Consider the following 21,328-nt stretch of genomic DNA (forward strand, 5'->3'; position numbering starts at 1 on the left):
AGCACACGCTGCAGCTAGTTTACTATCAGTACAGGCACAGAGTAACAGCTTATACTGGAGGCAGCAGAGATCAGCACACGCTGCAGCTAGTTTACTATCAGTACAGGCACAGAGTAACAGCTCACACTGTACATACTGGAGGCAGCATACATCTGAGCACACTGCGGCTAGTTTACTATCAGTACAGACACAGAGTAACAGCTTATACTATACATACTGGAGGTAGCAGAGGTCAGCACACACTGCAGCTAGTTTACTATTAGTACAGGCACAGAGTAACAGCTTATACTGTACATACTGGAGGCAGCAGAGATCAGCACGCACTGTAGCTAGTTTACTATTAGTACAGGCACAGAGTAACTGCTTATACTGTATATAATGGGGGTGACCTCTCAATATTTTAAGGGAGCAAAATTAATTTCTCATACACTGTTCTCCCCAGGCTCTTTTAACCGGGTGCTCCACCCGGCTAATTTTGGTGACCACCCGGCTGACATCCGTTCGCCTCCTCATCCTCTTCCTATGCTGTAAGCAGAGTTGTAACGGCCCTACATTCCCCCGGCCGTGCCCCACCCAGCTACTTTTTCATGCCACCCGGCTGGAAAACATTTCTGGGGAGAACACTGTCATACATTGCTTTTTAGTTCAAGGCCTAGTATTGAGACATTCTAAGCACACTTAATCATAAATACACTGTTGATTTAAATATAGATTATGCAAACCATAAACCCCAACCTGAAAGTGTACCTGAAGTGATGTGGTGTGATGAGATAAACATGTATGTACTGTGCCATGCATACATAGAAGTGGGCTGTGCTCTTTTATCCTCACTGTAAGGGTTAAGAATTCAGAGCTTGACAGTCGTGACATTACTCTTCCTGATAACTAATTAGTGCTCATAAATCTCCTGTGCTGCTCAGAAACAGTCCCAGGAACAGATGAAAATCCAGCTGAAAAACATTCCTATAATTCTTCTCATTCACCAGAGGCAGTAACAACTGTATAACAGGATCTTCAGCTTGTATTCAGAATTAGACTGCGGGATTAGGATACCGTCTGCAGATATACAATTGTTTCTCTCATGCGTTTACTTTCACTTCAGGTTTGCTTTCAGTACCCTGTAATTGGCTTAAATGTTGGTTGATTATAAGCGGGATAAGCTGCACCTTATGCATTAAAGTGTGAGACCTCTGCAGTGCTGCCCACTTACATGGAGGTCTGGAGTGGAAAGGGAGGGGCTTACATGGTCACATGACCAGGGTGGGAGTGGATAAAGCTTTTGTAAGAATTTTTTATTTAAACTATTTGCAGGGTGTTTGGGGGTTTGTGGTATAAATGTGCTGATAAGTCATTGCTTCATGCATTATTCATATTGCTTGTGTTTGTCCTGCTGCTTATGTCTTGTCTAATGATCTCATCCTGTTCTGTAATTCCTCTGTGTGCTTCCTGTGTGGTGAGGAGAGACAGCTGCTCGGTGTGTTCGGTTATATCCTGCAGTCTGTGTGCTTCCTGTGTGGTGAGGAGAGACAGCTGCTCGGTGTGTTCAGTTATATCCTGCAGTCTCTGTGCTTCCTGTGTGGTGAGGAGAGACAGCTGCTCGGTGTGTTCAGTTATATCCTCAGTCTGTGTGCTTCCTGTGTGGTGAGGAGAGACAGCTGCTCGGTGTGGTCGGTTATATCCTCAGTCTGTGCTTCCTGTGTGGTGAGGAGAGACAGCTGCTCGGTGTGTTCGGTTATATCCTCAGTCTCTGTGCTTCCTGTGTGGTGAGGAGAGAAAGCTGCTCGGTGTGTTCGGTTATATCCTCAGTCTGTGCTTCCTGTGTGGTGAGGAGAGACAGCTGCTCGGTGTGTTCGGTTATATCCTCAGTCTGTGTGCTTCCTGTGTGGTGAGGAGAGACAGCTGCTCGGTGTGTTCGGTTATATCCTCAGTCTGTGTGCTTCCTGTGTGGTGAGGAGAGACAGCTGCTCGGTGTGTTCGGTTATATCCGTCAGTCTGTGTGCTTCCTGTGTGGTGAGGAGAGACAGCTGCTCGGTGTGTTCGGTTATATCCTCAGTCTGTGTGCTTCCTGTGTGGTGAGGAGAGACAGCTGCTCGGTGTGTTCGGTTATATCCTCAGTCTGTGTGCTTCCTGTGTGGTGAGGAGAGACAGCTGCTCGGTGTGGTCGGTTATATCCTCAGTCTGTGTGCTTCCTGTGTGGTGAGGAGAGACAGCTGCTCGGTGTGTTCGGTTATATCCTCAGTCTGTGCTTCCTGTGGGGTGAGGAGAGACAGCTGCTCGGTGTGTTCGGTTATATCCTGCAGTCTGTGTGCTTCCTGTGTGGTGAGGAGAGACAGCTGCTCGGTGTGTTCGGTTATATCCTCAGTCTGTGTGCTTCCTGTGTGCTGAGGAGAGACAGCTGCTCGGTGTGTTCGGTTATATCCTGCAGTCTGTGTGCTTCCTGTGTGGTGAGGAGAGACAGCTGCTCGGTGTGTTCGGTTATATCCTCAGTCTGTGTGCTTCCTGTGTGGTGAGGAGAGACAGCTGCTCGGTGTGTTCGGTTATATCCCTCAGTCTGTGTGCTTCCTGTGTGGTGAGGAGAGACAGCTGCTCGGTGTGTTCGGTTATATCCTCAGTCTGTGTGCTTCCTGTGTGGTGAGGAGAGACAGCTGCTCGGTGTGTTCGGTTATATCCCTCAGTCTCTGTGCTTCCTGTGTGGTGAGGAGAGACAGCTGCTCGGTGTGTTCGGTTATATCCTGCAGTCTGTGTGCTTCCTGTGTGGTGAGGAGAGACAGCTGCTCGGTGTGTTCGGTTATATCCTCAGTCTCTGTGCTTCCTGTGTGGTGAGGAGAGACAGCTGCTCGGTGTGTTCGGTTATATCCCTCAGTCTGTGTGCTTCCTGTGTGGTGAGGAGAGACAGCTGCTCGGTGTGTTCGGTTATATCCTCAGTCTGCGCTTCCTGTGTGCTGAGGAGAGACAGCTGCTCGGTGTGTTCGGTTATATCCTCAGTCTGTGTGCTTCCTGTGTGGTGAGGAGAGACAGCTGCTCGGTGTGTTCGGTTATATCCTCAGTCTGTGTGCTTCCTGTGTGGTGAGGAGAGACAGCTGCTCGGTGTGTTCGGTTATATCCTCAGTCTGTGTGCTTCCTGTGTGGTGAGGAGAGACAGCTGCTCGGTGTGTTCGGTTATATCCTCAGTCTGTGTGCTTCCTGTGTGGTGAGGAGAGACAGCTGCTCGGTGTGTTCAGTTATATCCTCAGTCTGTGTGCTTCCTGTGTGGTGAGGAGAGACAGCTGCTCGGTGTGTTCGGTTATATCCTCAGTCTCTGTGCTTCCTGTGTGGTGAGGAGAGACAGCTGCTCGGTGTGTTCGGTTATATCCTCAGTCTCTGTGCTTCCTGTGTGGTGAGGAGAGACAGCTGCTCGGTGTGTTCAGTTATATCCTCAGTCTGTGCTTCCTGTGTGGTGAGGAGAGACAGCTGCTCGGTGTGTTCGGTTATATCCTCAGTCTCTGTGCTTCCTGTGTGGTGAGGAGAGACAGCTGCTCGGTGTGTTCGGTTATATCCTCAGTCTCTGTGCTTCCTTTGTGGTGAGGAGAGACAGCTGCTCGGTGTGTTCGGTTATATCCTCAGTCTGTGTGCTTCCTGTGTGGTGAGGAGAGACAGCTGCTCGGTGTGTTCGGTTATATCCTCAGTCTGTGCGCTTCCTGTGTGGTGAGGAGAGACAGCTGCTCGGTGTGTTCGGTTATATCCTCAGTCTGTGTGCTTCCTGTGTGGTGAGGAGAGACAGCTGCTCGGTGTGTTCGGTTATATCCTCAGTCTGTGTGCTTCCTGTGTGGTGAGGAGAGACAGCTGCTCGGTGTGTTCGGTTATATCCTCAGTCTGTGTGCTTCCTGTGTGGTGAGGAGAGACAGCTGCTCGGTGTGTTCGGTTATATCCTCAGTCTGTGCTTCCTGTGTGGTGAGGAGAGACAGCTGCTCGGTGTGTTCGGTTATATCCCTCAGTCTGTGTGCTTCCTGTGTGGTGAGGAGAGACAGCTGCTCGGTGTGTTCGGTTATATCCTCAGTCTGTGTGCTTCCTGTGTGGTGAGGAGAGACAGCTGCTCGGTGTGTTCGGTTATATCCTCAGTCTGTGTGCTTCCTGTGTGGTGAGGAGAGACAGCTGCTCGGTGTGGTCGGTTATATCCCTCAGTCTGTGTGCTTCCTGTGTGGTGAGGAGAGACAGCTGCTCGGTGTGGTCGGTTATATCCTCAGTCTGTGCTTCCTGTGTGCTGAGGAGAGACAGCTGCTCGGTGTGTTCGGTTATATCCTCAGTCTGTGTGCTTCCTGTGTGGTGAGGAGAGACAGCTGCTCGGTGTGTTCGGTTATATCCTCAGTCTGTGCTTCCTGTGGGGTGAGGAGAGACAGCTGCTCGGTGTGTTCGGTTATATCCTCAGTCTGTGCTTCCTGTGTGCTGAGGAGAGACAGCTGCTCGGTGTGTTCGGTTATATCTTCAGTCTGTGCTTCCTGTGTGCTGAGGAGAGACAGCTGCTCGGTGTGTTCGGTTATATCCTCAGTCTGTGTGCGTCCTGTGTGGTGAGGAGAGACAGCTGCTCGGTGTGTTCGGTTATATCCTCAGTCTGTGTGCGTCCTGTGTGGTGAGGAGAGACAGCTGCTCGGTGTGTTCGGTTATATCTTCAGTCTGTGCTTCCTGTGTGCTGAGGAGAGACAGCTGCTCGGTGTGTTCGGTTATATCCTCAGTCTGTGTGCTTCCTGTGTGGTGAGGAGAGACAGCTGCTCGGTGTGTTCGGTTATATCTTCAGTCTGTGCTTCCTGTGTGCTGAGGAGAGACAGCTGCTCGGTGTGTTCGGTTATATCCTCAGTCTGTGTGCTTCCTGTGTGCTGAGGAGAGACAGCTGCTCGGTGTGTTCGGTTATATCTTCAGTCTGTGCTTCCTGTGTGCTGAGGAGAGACAGCTGCTCGGTGTGTTCGGTTATATCCTCAGTCTGTGTGCTTCCTGTGTGGTGAGGAGAGACAGCTGCTCGGTGTGTTCGGTTATATCCTCAGTCTGTGTGCTTCCTGTGTGGTGAGGAGAGACAGCTGCTCGGTGTGTTCGGTTATATCCTCAGTCTGTGCTTCCTGTGTGCTGAGGAGAGACAGCTGCTCGGTGTGTTCGGTTATATCTTCAGTCTGTGTGCTTCCTGTGTGGTGAGGAGAGACAGCTGCTCGGTGTGTTCGGTTATATCCTCAGTCTGTGCTTCCTGTGGGGTGAGGAGAGACAGCTGCTCGGTGTGTTCGGTTATATCCTCAGTCTGTGCTTCCTGTGTGGTGAGGAGAGACAGCTGCTCGGTGTGTTCAGTTATATCCTCAGTCTCTGTGCTTCCTGTGTGGTGAGGAGAGACAGCTGCTCGGTGTGGTCGGTTATATCCTCAGTCTGTGTGCTTCCTGTGTGGTGAGGAGAGACAGCTGCTCGGTGTGTTCGGTTATATCCTTCAGTCTGTGTGCTTCCTGTGTGGTGAGGAGAGACAGCTGCTCGGTGTGTTCGGTTATATCCTCAGTCTGTGTGCTTCCTGTGTGGTGAGGAGAGACAGCTGCTCGGTGTGGTCGGTTATATCCTCAGTCTGTGTGCTTCCTGTGTGGTGAGGAGAGACAGCTGCTCGGTGTGTTCGGTTATATCCTCAGTCTCTGTGCTTCCTGTGTGCTGAGGAGAGACAGCTGCTCGGTGTGTTCGGTTATATCCTGCAGTCTGTGTGCTTCCTGTGTGGTGAGGAGAGACAGCTGCTCGGTGTGTTCGGTTATATCCTCAGTCTGTGTGCTTCCTGTGTGGTGAGGAGAGACAGCTGCTCGGTGTGTTCGGTTATATCCTTCAGTCTGTGTGCTTCCTGTGTGGTGAGGAGAGACAGCTGCTCGGTGTGTTCGGTTATATCCTCAGTCTGTGTGCTTCCTGTGTGGTGAGGAGAGACAGCTGCTCGGTGTGTTCGGTTATATCCCTCAGTCTGTGTGCTTCCTGTGTGGTGAGGAGAGACAGCTGCTCGGTGTGTTCGGTTATATCCTCAGTCTCTGTGCTTCCTGTGTGGTGAGGAGAGACAGCTGCTCGGTGTGGTCGGTTATATCCTCAGTCTCTGTGCTTCCTGTGTGGTGAGGAGAGACAGCTGCTCGGTGTGTTCAGTTATATGCCTCAGTCTGTGTGCTTCCTGTGTGGTGAGGAGAGACAGCTGCTCGGTGTGTTCAGTTATATCCTCAGTCTGTGTGCTTCCTGTGTGGTGAGGAGAGAAAGCTGCTCGGTGCGTTCGGTTATATCCTGCAGTCTGTGTGCTTCCTGTGTGGTGAGGAGAGACAGCTGCTCGGTGTGGTCGGTTATATCCTCAGTCTGTGTGCTTCCTGTGTGGTGAGGAGAGACAGCTGCTCGGTGTGTTCGGTTATATCCTGCAGTCTCTGTGCTTCCTGTGTGGTGAGGAGAGACAGCTGCTCGGTGTGTTCGGTTAAATCCTCAGTCTCTGTGCTTCCTGTGTGGTGAGGAGAGACAGCTGCTCGGTGCGTTCGGTTATATCCTGCAGTCTGTGTGCTTCCTGTGTGGTGAGGAGAGACAGCTGCTCGGTGTGGTCGGTTATATCCTCAGTCTGTGTGCTTCCTGTGTGGTGAGGAGAGACAGCTGCTCGGTGTGTTCGGTTATATCCTCAGTCTGTGTGCTTCCTGTGTGGTGAGGAGAGACAGCTGCTCGGTGTGTTCGGTTATATCCGTCAGTCTCTGTGCTTCCTGTGTTGTGAGGAGAGACAGCTGCTCGGTGTGTTCGGTTATATCCTCAGTCTGTGCTTCCTGTGGGGTGAGGAGAGACAGCTGCTCGGTGTGTTCGGTTATATCCCTCAGTCTGTGCGCTTCCTGTGTGGTGAGGAGAGACAGCTGCTCGGTGTGTTCGGTTATATCCTCAGTCTGTGTGCTTCCTGTGTGGTGAGGAGAGACAGCTGCTCGGTGTGTTCGGTTATATCCTCAGTCTGTGCGCTTCCTGTGTGGTGAGGAGAGACAGCTGCTCGGTGTGTTCGGTTATATCCTCAGTCTGTGTGCTTCCTGTGTGGTGAGGAGAGACAGCTGCTCGGTGTGTTCAGTTATATCCTTCAGTCTGTGTGCTTCCTGTGTGCTGAGGAGAGACAGCTGCTCGGTGTGGTCGGTTATATCCCTCAGTCTCTGTGCTTCCTGTGTGGTGAGGAGAGACAGCTGCTCGGTGTGTTCGGTTATATCCTCAGTCTCTGTGCTTCCTGTGTGGTGAGGAGAGACAGCTGCTCGGTGTGGTCGGTTATATCCTCAGTCTGTGTGCTTCCTGTGTGGTGAGGAGAGACAGCTGCTCGGTGTGTTCGGTTATATCCTGCAGTCTCTGTGCTTCCTGTGTGGTGAGGAGAGACAGCTGCTCGGTGTGTTCGGTTAAATCCTCAGTCTCTGTGCTTCCTGTGTGGTGAGGAGAGACAGCTGCTCGGTGTGTTCGGTTATATCCTCAGTCTGTGTGCTTCCTGTGTGGTGAGGAGAGACAGCTGCTCGGTGTGGTCGGTTATATCCCTCAGTCTGTGTGCTTCCTGTGTGGTGAGGAGAGACAGCTGCTCGGTGTGTTCAGTTATATCCTGCAGTCTCTGTGCTTCCTGTGTGGTGAGGAGAGACAGCTGCTCGGTGTGTTCGGTTATATCCTCAGTCTGTGTGCTTCCTGTGTGGTGAGGAGAGACAGCTGCTCGGTGTGGTCGGTTATATCCCTCAGTCTGTGTGCTTCCTGTGTGGTGAGGAGAGACAGCTGCTCGGTGTGTTCGGTTATATCCTCAGTCTGTGTGCTTCCTGTGTGGTGAGGAGAGACAGCTGCTCGGTGTGTTCGGTTATATCCTGCAGTCTGTGTGCTTCCTGTGTGGTGAGGAGAGACAGCTGCTCGGTGTGTTCGGTTATATCCTCAGTCTGTGCTTCCTGTGTGGTGAGGAGAGACAGCTGCTCGGTGTGTTCAGTTATATCCTCAGTCTGTGTGCTTCCTGTGTGGTGAGGAGAGACAGCTGCTCGGTGTGTTCGGTTATATCCTCAGTCTCTGTGCTTCCTGTGTGGTGAGGAGAGACAGCTGCTCGGTGTGTTCGGTTATATCCTCAGTCTGTGTGCTTCCTGTGTGGTGAGGAGAGACAGCTGCTCGGTGTGTTCGGTTATATCCTCAGTCTGTGCTTCCTGTGTGGTGAGGAGAGACAGCTGCTCGGTGTGTTCGGTTATATCCTTCAGTCTGTGTGCTTCCTGTGTGCTGAGGAGAGACAGCTGCTCGGTGTGTTCGGTTATATCCTCAGTCTGTGTGCGTCCTGTGTGGTGAGGAGAGACAGCTGCTCGGTGTGTTCGGTTATATCCTCAGTCTGTGTGCTTCCTGCTCAGACACAGATAGACTTGCCTTTTCTTTCTTGTCAGCAGAAGGGGCCCAGGAGGCCACCACTCCCAATACTACCGCCCACACCGAGCCGGAACTCAACTCCAAGATGTCCAGCATTATGACTATGCTGCAGCAATTTGCCAGTGGCCTGAGGAGCCGAAATGAGGAGATCCGAACGAAGGCCGCTAAAGACCTCCAGCATTATGTCACCACCGAGCTGCGGGAGGTAAGTTGTGGTCTGCACCTCATCTGCTAGTTACACTGTAAAGGAGGGGGGACACTGAGCTGAGGGAGGGTTGTCATTGTCTGTACCTCATCTGCCGATCAGGCAGTACAGAGCTGGGGGAGGGGTGCACTCAGCTGCGGGAGGTAAGTTGTGATCTGGGCCTCGTCTGCCTGTCACACCATGCAGGGGGGGGGGGGGGGGGGGGGGGACACGTAGCTCCTAGTGCCTAACACTAAGGCCCGGTTCACACTTGCGGTTGTCTGCCAAACGGACCGGATGACCTGACCGGATCCGGACCGGATCCGGATCGGAACCGTACGGTTCTGATCCGGATCCGATCCGGATCCGGTCAGGTTGCATCAGGTGTCCATCAGGATGCGATCCGGATCCGTTTGGCAGAAGTAACGTAAAACACCAAAAAAAAGTTGGGGTCTGGGAGGTCAGCAGAAGGGGGACCTGTGGAATCAGGCCCTCTGCTGTTTAGCACTCACCTCCACCTGCGACATGCTGCCAACATCTCCGGATCCGGATCCAGCTGTGCTGCTCCACTCCAAAATGCTTGCCCATGTGTCCCCAGCCAATATCGCCGCAAAAATCCGCATAGGAAGTGGGGTAGAACATCCGGATTTCTCAGCCAGTGTGTTGTGCGGCCTCCGGTTCCCATTTGTTTGTATTGGCCGGATGGTGCAGTCCGGCTCCGCCCCGGATACGGCTGCCGGAGGGGCCGGATGAAAAAATAGCGCATGTTGGAACGGAGGCCGGAGTCCGGATCCGGTCCGGCTCCGGTTCTGCAGAACGGACCCATGTGAACGGACGCATAGGCTTTAATTGCTATGCCGTGCGTCCGTTCCGTCCGTTCTGCAGGCGGTGCGGCTCCGGCACGGCGATTCCGGAGGGCCACCGCTAATGTGAACCGGGCCTAACCCCACGCCTCCTAGCGCCTAACACTAACCCCTCGCCTCCTAGCGCCTAACACTAACCCCTCGCCTCCTAGCGCCAAACACTAACCCCTCGCCTCCTAGCGCCAAACACTAACCCCTCGCCTCCTAGTGCCTAACACTAACCTCTCGCCTCCTAGTGCCTAACACTAACCCCTCGCCTCCTAGCGCCTAACACTAACCCCACGCCTCCTAGCGCCTAACACTAACCCCTTGCCTCCTAGCGCCTAACACTAACCCCACGCCTCCTAGCGCCTAACACTAACCCCTCGCCTCCTAGCGCCCAACACTAACCCCTCGCCTCCTAGCGCCTAACACTAACCCCTCGCCTCCTAGCGCCTAACACTAACCCCACGCCTTCTAGCGCCTAACACTAACCCCTCGCCTCCTAGCGCCTAACACTAACCCAACGCCTCCTAGCGCCAAACACTAACCCCTCGCCTCCTAGCGCCAAACACTAACCCCTCGCCTCCTAGTGCCCAACACTAACCCCTCGCCTCCTAGTGCCTAACACTAACCCCACGCCTGCTAGCGCCTAACACTAACCCCTCGCCTCCTAGTGCCTAACACTAACCCCACGCCTCCTAGCGCCTAACACTAACCCCTCGCCTCCTAGCGCCAAACACTAACCCCACGCCTCCTAGCACCTAACACTAACCCCTCGCCTCCTAGCGCCTAACACTAACCCCACGCCTCCTAGCGCCTAACACTAACCCCTTGCCTCCTAGCGCCTAACACTAACCCCTTGCCTCCTAGCGCCTAACACTAACCTCTCGCCTCCTAGCGCCCAACACTAACCCCTCGCCTCCTAGCGCCTAACACTAACCCCTCGCCTCCTAGCGCCTAACACTAACCCCACGCCTTCTAGCGCCTAACACTAACCCCTCGCCTCCTAGCGCCTAACACTAACCCCACGCCTCCTAGCGCCAAACACTAACCCCTCGCCTCCTAGCGCCAAACACTAACCCCTCGCCTCCTAGTGCCCAACACTAACCCCTCGCCTCCTAGTGCCTAACACTAACCCCTCGCCTCCTAGCGCCTAACACTAACCCCTCGCCTCCTAGCGCCTAACACTAACCCCTCGCCTCCTAGTGCCTAACACTAACCCCTCGCCTCCTAGTGCCTAACACTAACCCCTCGCCTCCTAGCGCCTAACACTAACCCCTCGCCTCCTAGCGCCTAACACTAACCCCTCCTACTGCCGAACACCTACCCCTCGCCTCCTAGTGCCTAACACTAACCCCTCGCCTCCTAGTGCCTAACACTAACCCCACGCCTCCTAGTGCCTAACACTAACCCCTCGCCTCCTAGCGCCTAACACTAACCCCACGCCTCCTAGTGCCTAACACTAACCCCACGCCTCCTAGTGCCTAACACTAACCCCATGCCTCCTAGCGCCTAACACTAACCCCGCGCCTCCTAGCGCATAACACTAACCCCTCGCCTCCTAGCGCATAACACTAACCACTCGCCTCCTAGCGCCTAACACTTACCCCTCCTACTGCCGAACACCTACCCCTCGCCTCCTAGCGCCTAACACTATACACCCCACGCCTCCTAGTGCCTAACACCCCTCGCCTCCTAGCGCCTAACACTAACCCCACGCCTCCTAGTGCCTAACCCTAATCCCACGCCTCCTAGTGCCTAACACTAACCCCTCGCCTCCTAGCGCCTAACACTAACCCCTCGCCTCCTAGTGCCTAACACTAACCCTTTTCTCCTCGTGCCTTACACTAATCGCAATGAGGCAGGAAATCCACAGATCTCATTGCAGCCACAGAGGCAAGTGTGGATTATTTCTGAAGTATTGCTTATTCTCGTGTGTCATTCCCAGGTCAGCCAGGAGGAGGCGACACAGTTCTACGATGAGCTCAACCACTTTATCTTTGAGTTTGTTTCCAGCTCCGACGGGAGCGAGAAGAAGGGAGGGATCCTAGCGATAGGTATGTGAGGTTACCTGTCTCGTGTACCCGGCGATTGCCGCGGCTTTCACGCTATTACTCCATGCTGTTACTGTGTGCTTCTCTGCCCAATATTATTATTACTCCATGCTGTCACCATGTGCTTCTCTGCCCCAATATTATTATTACTCCATGCTGTCACCATGTGCTTCTCTGCCCAATATTATTATTACTTCATGCTGTCACCGTGTGCTTCTCTGCCCAATATTATTATTACTCCATGCTGTCACCGTGTGCTTCTCTGCCCAATATTATTATTGCTCCATGCTGTCACCGTGTGCTTCTCTGCCTAATATTATTATTACTCCATGCTGTCACCGTGTGCTTCTCTGCCCAATATTATTATTACTCCATGCTGTCACCATGTGCTTCTCTGCCTCAATATTATTATTACTCCATGCTGTCACCGTGTGCTTCTCTGCCTAATATTATTACTCCATGCTGTCACCATGTGCTTCTCTGCCCCAATACTATTATTACTCCGTGCTGTCACAGTGTGCTTCTCTGCCCAATATTATTATTACTCCATGCTGTCACCATGTGCTTCTCTGCCCCAATATTATTATTACTCCGTGCTGTCACCATGTGCTTCTCTGCCCCAATATTATTATTACTCCATGCTGTCACCGTGTGCTTCTCTGCCCAATATTATTATTGCTCCATGCTGTCACCGTGTGCTTCTCTGCCTAATATTATTATTACTCCATGCTGTCACCGTGTGCTTCTCTGCCCAATATTATTATTACTCCATGCTGTCACCGTGTGCTTCTCTGCCCAATATTATTATTGCTCCATGCTGTCACCGTGTGCTTCTCTGCCTAATATTATTATTACTCCATGCTGTCACCGTGTGCTTCTCTGCCCAATATTATTATTACTCCATGCTGTCACCGTGTGCTTCTCTGCCCAATATTATTATTGCTCCATGCTGTCACCGTGTGCTTCTCTGCCTAATATTATTATTACTCCATGCTGTCACCGTGTGCTTCTCTGCCCAATATTATTATTACTCCATGCTGTCACCGTGTGCTTCTCTGCCCAATATTATTATTACTCCATGCTGTCACCGTGTGCTTCTCTGCCTAATATTATTATTACTCCATGCTGTCACCGTGTGCTTCTCTGCCCAATATTATTATTACTCCATGCTGTCACCGTGTGCTTCTCTGCCCAATATTATTATTACTCCATGCTGTCACCGTGTGCTTCTCTGCCCAATATTATTATTACTTCATGCTGTCACCGTGTGCTTCTCTGCCCAATATTATTATTACTCCATGCTGTCACCGTGTGCTTCTCTGCCCCACTATTATTATTACTCCATGCTGTCACCGTGTGCTTCTCTGCCCCAATATTATTATTGCTCCATGCTGTCACCGTGTGCTTCTCTGCCCAATATTATTATTACTCCATGCTGTCACCATGTGCTTCTCTGCCACAATATTATTATTACTCCATGCTGTCACCGTGTGCTTCTCTGCCCAATATTATTATTGCTCCATGCTGTCACCGTGTGCTTCTCTGCCCCAATATTATTATTGCTCCATGCTGTCACCGTGTGCTTCTCTGCCCAATATTATTATTACTCCATGCTGTCACCGTGTGCTTCTCTGCCCAATATTATTATTACTCCATGCTGTCACCGTGTGCTTCTCTGCCCAATATTATTACTCCATGCTGTCACCGTGTGCTTCTCTGCCCAATATTATTATTACTCCATGCTGTCACCATGTGCTTCTCTGCCACAATATTATTATTACTCCATGCTGTCACCGTGTGCTTCTCTGCCCAATATTATTATTGCTCCATGCTGTCACCGTGTGCTTCTCTGCCCCAATATTATTATTGCTCCATGCTGTCACCGTGTGCTTCTCTGCCCAATATTATTATTACTCCATGCTGTCACCGTGTGCTTCTCTGCCCAATATTATTATTACTCCATGCTGTCGCCGTGTGCTTCTCTGCCCAATATTATTATTACTCCATGCTGTCACCGTGTGCTTCTCTGCCCCAATATTATTATTACTCCATGCTGTCACCGTGTGCTTCTCTGCCCCAATATTATTATTGCTCCATGCTGTCACCGTGTGCTTCTCTGCCCCAATATTATTATTGCTCCATGCTGTCACCGTGTGCTTCTCTGCCCAATATTATTATTACTCCATGCTGTCGCCGTGTGCTTCTCTGCCCAATATTATTATTACTCCATGCTGTCACCGTGTGCTTCTCTGCCCAATATTATTATTACTCCATGCTGTCACCGTGTGCTTCTCTGCCCCAATATTATTATTACTCCATGCTGTCACCATGTGCTTCTCTGCCCAATATTATTACTCCATGCTGTCACCATGTGCTTCTCTGCCCAATATTATTATTACTCCATGCTGTCGCCGTGTGCTTCTCTGCCCAATATTATTATTACTCCATGCTGTCACCATGTGCTTCTCTGCCCAATATTATTACTCCATGCTGTCACCATGTGCTTCTCTGCCCAATATTATTATTACTCCATGCTGTCGCCGTGTGCTTCTCTGCCCAATATTATTATTACTCCATGCTGTCACCATGTGCTTCTCTGCCCAATATTACTACTCCATGCTGTCACCGTGTGCTTCTCTGCCCAATATTGTTACTCCATGCTGTCACCTTGTGCTTCTCTGCCCAATATTATTATTGCTCCATGCTGTCACCGTGTGCTTCTCTGCCCAATATTATTACTCCATGCTGTCGCCGTGTGCTTCTCTGCCCAATATTATTATTACTCCATGCTGTCACCATGTGCTTCTCTGCCCAATATTATTACTCCATGCTGTCACCATGTGCTTCTCTGCCACAATATTATTATTACTCCATGCTTTCACCGTGTGCTTCTCTGCCTAATATTATTATTACTCCATGCTGTCACCATGTGCTTCTCTGCCCAATATTATTATTACTCCATGCTGTCACCATGTGCTTCTCTGCCCAATATTATTATTACTCCATGCTGTCACCGTGTGCTTCTCTGCCCAATATTATTACTCCATGCTGTCGCCGTGTGCTTCTCTGCCCAATATTATTATTACTCCATGCTGTCACCATGTGCTTCTCTGCCCAATATTATTACTCCATGCTGTCACCATGTGCTTCTCTGCCACAATATTATTATTACTCCATGCTTTCACCGTGTGCTTCTCTGCCTAATATTATTATTACTCCATGCTGTCACCATGTGCTTCTCTGCCCAATATTATTATTACTCCATGCTGTCACCGTGTGCTTCTCTGCCCAATATTATTACTCCATGCTGTCGCCGTGTGCTTCTCTGCCCAATATTATTATTACTCCATGCTGTCACCATGTGCTTCTCTGCCCAATATTATTACTCCATGCTGTCACCATGTGCTTCTCTGCCACAATATTATTATTACTCCATGCTGTCACCGTGTGCTTCTCTGCCCAATATTATTATTACTCCATGCTGTCGCCGTGTGCTTCTCTGCCCAATATTATTATTACTCCATGCTGTCACCATGTGCTTCTCTGCCCAATATTATTACTCCATGCTGTCACCATGTGCTTCTCTGCCACAATATTATTATTACTCCATGCTGTCACCGTGTGCTTCTCTGCCCAATATTATTATTACTCCATGCTTTCACTGTGTGCTTCTCTGCCCAATATTATTATTACTCCATGCTGTCACCTTGTGCTTCTCTGCACAATATTGATGAATGTCATTTGTATCCCTGAACAGGGCGAGATGTTTAATGTCCTATAAACCGGACTTTACCAGCAGCATGATCTGTTGTGGGAAAATATCTGCCCTGTGATTGGGTGTTAGGGACGAAAGGTTCAGGTGAAAGTATTACATGTTTGCAGATAATGGTCTGCACCACATCCAAGTATAAATCCGCTTTATTGAAGATCCATAAAATGCTGTGTAGCAGCTACAGCCCGCTGTTTTGGGTTACAATCCCTTTTACAAGCTGCTCAGATTATTATACTGAGCGTCTTGTAAAAGGGGCATGTAACCCGAAACAGCGGGCTGTAGCTGCTACACAGCATTTTATGGATCTTCAATAAAGCTGATTTATACTTGGATGTGGTGCAGACCATTATCTGCAAACATGTAATACTTTCACTAACCCCGTCCTCCCATATCCCCAGCAGTGCATGTTCATCCAGCATTCCTGAGACACCGATTACCCCACCTGGGAATGACTGAGGTTTTCTGCAGAACGTGCACTGTTTTGGACGGGCGGGGAAGCCCTGAACTAATGCTACATACACACTCGAAAGATTAATGAAAGATCACAGACCAATTTTACCCCATCTTTTGCAGGAACTGATCTTTTGCAGATACTGATCTTTTGAATGTGTACAGCATGTTTGTGTGCAGCATCTTGCAAAGATTTCTGTCTGATGGGGAGTGCAGCTCCATAGACTAGACTGTGTAGGTGTGGCTCTCATACTACATGGAAGGGGGTAAGATTTCTGTCTGATGGGGAGTGCAGCTCCATAGAATAGACTGTAGGTGTGGCTCTCATACTACATGGAAGGGGGTAAGATTTCTGTCTGATGGGGAGTGCAGCTCCATAGAATAGACTGTGTAGGTGTGGCTCTCATACTACATGGAAGGGGGTAAGATTTCTGTCTGATGGGGAGTGCAGCTCCATAGAATAGACTGTGTAGGTGTGGCTCTCATACTACATGGAAGGGGGTAAGATCTCTGTCTGATGGGGAGTGCAGCTCCATAGAATAGACTGTGTAGGTGTGGCTCTCATACTACATGGAAGGGGGTAAGATTTCTGTCTGATGGGGAGTGCAGCTCCATAGAATAGACTGTGTAGGTGTGGCTCTCATACTACATGGAAGGGGGTAAGATTTCTGTCTGATGGGGAGTGCAGCTCCATAGAATAGACTGTGTAGGTGTGGCTCTCATACTACATGGAAGGGGGTAAGATTTCTGTCTGATGGGGAGTGCAGCTCCATAGAATAGACTGTGTAGGTGTGGCTCTCATACTACATGGAAGGGGGTAAGATTTCTGTCTGATGGGGAGTGCAGCTCCATAGAATAGACTGTGTAGGTGTGGCTCTCATACTACATGGAAGGGGGTAAGATTTCTGTCTGATGGGGAGTGCAGCTCCATAGAATAGACTGTGTAGGTGTGGCTCTCATACTACATGGAAGGTGGTAAGATTTCTGTCTGATGGGGAGTGCAGCTCCATAGAATAGACTGTGTAGGTATGGCTCTCATACTACATGGAAGGGGGTAAGATTTCTGTCTGATGGGGAGCTCAGCTCCATAGAATAGACTGTGTAGAGTATGGCTCTCATACTACATGGAAGGGGGTAAGATTTCTGTCTGATGGGGAGTGCAGCTCCATAGAATAGACTGTGTAGGTGTGGCTCTCATACTACATGGAAGGGGGTAAGATTTCTGTCTGATGGGGAGCTCAGCTCCATAGAATAGACTGTGTAGAGTATGGCTCTCATACTACATGGAAGGGGGTAAAATTGGTCTGATATCTTTCATTTATCTTTCCAGTGTGTACACAGTGTAACGCACTAGCTTGGGGCAACCTGCTGGTCAGGTGATCAATCTCCCCTCCTCTCCTGATCTCTGTGTGTTTTCCACGCGAATAAATCAGAAAGTATTAGTCTGTTGTCTGTCTAGGCTTCTCGGCATGTAGTGGGCAGCCATGGCATCCTCCATCTATTTCTTTACAGGAACACAATAACACTTCCCTCCACCCCCCAGGACATGAAGCATGGAACGGTGACATCACTCTGCCACAAGACACGCCTGGTGTCTGCACTGCACAACTGGCTCTTGCAGTACTGATCAGCGATGTGTATTAGGGATTTGCTCATTGGCTGGGGAGGAGCAGTGTGTGTGAAGGGTGATCACTGACAGCTGGGCACAGTGTGGCGTACAGACCCCTCTATACCGCCCTCACCCCACCCATACCTGCCTGGTGTTTGATAGTCAGGAGTAGATAAGGTACCCAAACATTACTTGATTTTCCATTGTGTGATAAAGCGGTCGACTTTATTGGGTTGATTGACAGTCGATGGACTGGTAACCCACACACTGCAAGCGATATCCCAGCGATACTCGTCCGCTAATCGAGCTGGCCGACGTTGTGCCTCCGCGCTCTGACACCAAATATCCATTCTGTATCGATCGATGTGTACAGTAGCCAATTCCTTCACGATCTACCGAAGTCTCGCGGATGGAATAGTTGTAACGCTAAATTACCTGCTGATTGGAGACAATATAATTTGTCAAAAATGCTTAGTAGACTGAGAAGCACACGATTCTACAAAGATTGATAACGATTTCCTTTAGGACAGAAATGCAGTCCACGTTTCAGGCTTTAAAGAGAACCAGAGATGAAGCACCCTCTTGTATTTTACCTTATAAATCAGTGGGAACATGACAGTAAACACCTAATCTGCTCTTTGTTTCATTGTTCTCTGTTTAATCTGACTGTTATCACCTCTGATAAGAATCCCCGACTGAGCACTCAGTCTAGCTTTGCTACTGAAGGCTTATAGCTGAGTCTGTCTTCTCTGGTGTCTTTTCAAGCCCAAGCCTGCCCCCTTGTGGCTCTGCTATAATGACTCAGCTATAATTATTCCCTGCAAAGCCAGACTGAATGCTCAGTCCGGGATTCTTATCACAGCTGATAACAGACACTTTTAGCAGTGAGGATGAAACAGAGAGCAGGGTAAGTGTTTTCTCTAATGTTCTTACTGATATATATGGTAAAATACACAAGGGTGCTTTGTCTCTGGTTCACTTTAAGGGGAGCTATGACTGAGAAACCAGCTGTAACAGCACATCCTACTGATGTAAATCCTGGTTCCTCTGCTGGAGTTGATAGAGGTGAATTGGAGGAAACTTCATCTGATGATTCTGGAGCAGGGGTTGAAGAGAACCTGTCCCAACAAGATTCAGATCAAGTTTCCAAAGAGAACAAGATAACAAGATTTTTGTTTAGTGCTGAAGAGGTTACTGAATTGTTAAAGGCTACTGTATCTGAGAGTGAGAGAATTCCGGAAAGCGTGTCGGCAGTATCCATTCAAGGCAAAATATATAAAGGGTTAGGAGCCCCGATGACTAGAGCTGGCCATAGATCCTTAGTGGGTATTATTGATGAACAGTGGGGAAAACCCAGAAAACAATGCTTTATAATTCCAAAACCGTTGAAGAAAAGATTCCTGTGTCACGAGGAGGAAATAGAAAGACGGGACAAATTTCTAAAGCCCCATCTACACGATATGATTCGATTATGATTCTATTCACTATACGATTAAATTCGACATGTCCGATCTGGATTCGATTCAATTTGATTTGCCATTGCAAAACAATGGCAAATCTAATTGAATCGAATCCTGATCGGACATGTTGGATTTAATTGGATCGTAAATAGAATCGTAATCGAATCGTATAAAGAATCGTATCGTGTAGATGGGGCTTAAAGAGAATCTGTATTGTTAAAATCGCACAAAAGTAAACATACCAGTGCGTTAGGGGACATCTCCTATTACCCTCTGTCACAATTTCGCCGCTCCTCGCCGCATTAAAAGTGGTTAAAAACTGTTTTAAAAAGTTTGTTTATAAACAAACAAAATGGCCACCAAAACAGGAAGTAGGTTGATGTACAGTATGTCCACACATAGAAAATACATTCATACACAAGCAGGCTGTATACACCCTTCCTTTTGAATCTCAAGAGATCATTTGTGTGTTTCTTTCCCCCTGCAGCTATCTTCCACTGAAGTGTCAGGCTGTTTCTTCCTGCAGAGTGCAGACAGCTGTGCCTGTATGTAATTCCTCAGTATGTGAAAGCCCAGCCAGCTCAGAGGAGGATTTATCCAGCTTGTAAAAGATAAGAGAGAAGAGAGAAGCTGCCCTAATCTAAATAATACACAGGCAGTGTGCAGAGAGGGGCCTGGAGGGGGGAGATGCATCATAGAACCACAACACTGAAGAACTTGGCAGCCTTCCAGACACAGGCTGACAAGTCTGACAGGGGAAAGATACATTGATTTATTACAGAGATGGTGATAGCAGAAAGTGCTGCAGTAAGCCAGAACACATTAGAATAGCTTTTGGAACTTGTAGGATGATAAAAAACAGGATGCAATTTTTGTTACGGAGTCTCTTTAAGGCCACATACACACATCAGACCATAGTCTTTTGAAAATGTAAGATCACAGACCAATCTTACCACCCTTCATGTAGTATGAGAGCCATACTCTAACCAGTCTTTTCTATGGAGCTGAACTCCACATCAGAAAAAAATCTTTGCAAGATGCTGCACACACAGATGCTGTACAGACACAAAAGATCAGTATCTGCAAAAGATCTGTTCCTGACAAAAATCCATTCCTGCAAATTGCAATGATAGTCTGAGATCTGCAGATCATCATACACACATGATTTAACTGGCATTCATCTGCAGATCAGATCTACCAGGATGGATTTTCAGATCTGCAGATGATTGCTTGATCTGCAGATGAATGTCAGTTAAATCATGTGTGTATGATGATCTGCAGATATCATAGACTATGAATGCAATTTGCAGGAATGGATTTTTGGCAGGAACAGATCTTTTGCAGATACTGATCTTTTGTGTCTGTACAGCATCTGTGTGTGCAGCATCTTGCAAATATTTTTTTCTGATGGGTAGTTCAGCTCCATAGAATAGACTGTGTAGGTGTGGCTCTCATACTACATGGAAGGGGGTAAGATTTCTGTCTGATGGGGAGTTCAGCTCCATAGGATAGACTGTGTAGGTGTGGTTCTCATACTACATGGAAGGGGGTAAGATTTCTGTCTGATGGGGAGTGCAGCTCCATAGAATAGACTGTGTAGGTGTGGCTCTCATACTACATGGAAGGGTGGTAAGATTTCTGTCTGATGGGGAGTTCAGCTCCATAGGATAGACTGTGTAGGTGTGGCTCTCATACTACATGGAAGGGGGTAAGATTTATGTCTGATGGGGAGTGCAGCTCCATAGAATAGACTGTGTAGGTGTGGCTCTCATACTACATGAAGGGGGTAAGATCTCTGTCTGATGGGGAGTGCAGCTCCATAGAATAGACTGTGTAGGTGTGGCTCTCATACTACATGGAAGGGGGTAAGATTTCTGTCTGATGGGGAGTGTAGCTCCATAGAATAGACTGTGTAGGTGTGGCTCTCATACTACATGAAAGGGGGTAAGATTTCTGTCTGATGGGGAGTGCAGCTCCATAGAATAGACTGTGTAGGTATGGCTCTCATACTACATCGAGGGTGGTAAGATTTCTGTCTGATGGGGAGTGCAGCTCCATAGAATAGACTGTGTAGGTGTGGCTCTCATACTACATGGAAGGGGGTAAGATCTCTGTCTGATGGGGAGTGCAGCTCCATAGAATAGACTGTGTAGGTGTGGCTCTCATACTACATGGAAGGGGGTAAGATCTCTGTCTGATGGGGAGTGCAGCTCCATAGAATAGACTGTGTAGGTGTGGCTCTCATACTACATGGAAGGGGGTAAGATTTCTGTCTGATGGAGAGTGCAGCTCCATAGAATAGACTGTGTAGGTGTGGCTCTCATACTACATGGAAGGGGGTAAGATTTCTGTCTGATGGGGAGTGCAGCTCCATAGAATAGACTGTGTAGGTGTGGCTCTGATACTACATGGAAGGGGGTAAGATTTCTGTCTGATAGGGAGTGCAGCTCCATAGAATAGACTGTGTAGGTGTGGCTCTCATACTACATGAAGGGTGGTAAGATTTCTGTCTGATGGGGAGTTCAGCTCCATAGAATAGACTGTGTAGGTAGGGCTCTCATACTACATGGAAGGGGGTAAGATTTCTGTCTGATGGGGAGTGCAGCTCCAT

At 49.2% G+C, this 21,328-nt stretch overlaps 1 protein-coding gene across 6 annotated transcripts in view; it reads left to right on the forward strand.

Moving 5' to 3' along the window:
* The window catches only part of MTOR (mechanistic target of rapamycin kinase), a 347,943-nt gene that overhangs the window by 55,485 nt on the left and 271,130 nt on the right, over window positions 1–21,328 (forward strand). For 4 of the 6 annotated variants that reach the window (XM_068238762.1, XM_068238760.1, XM_068238759.1 and 1 more), the window contains 2 exons: window positions 8,361–8,548; window positions 11,321–11,429. In XM_068238762.1, coding sequence (XP_068094863.1) covers window positions 8,429–8,548; window positions 11,321–11,429 — 229 coding nt within the window. In that variant the 5' untranslated portion in view covers window positions 8,361–8,428. Of the gene's footprint in view, window positions 1–8,360; window positions 8,549–11,320; window positions 11,430–21,328 lie in introns of those variants that run through there. The other 2 variants (XM_068238758.1, XM_068238761.1) reach the window with 1 other exon arrangement.

The sequence above is a fragment of the Hyperolius riggenbachi genome, chromosome 6 (assembly GCF_040937935.1).
Source record: "Hyperolius riggenbachi isolate aHypRig1 chromosome 6, aHypRig1.pri, whole genome shotgun sequence".
NCBI classification, from domain to species: Eukaryota; Metazoa; Chordata; class Amphibia; order Anura; family Hyperoliidae; genus Hyperolius; species Hyperolius riggenbachi.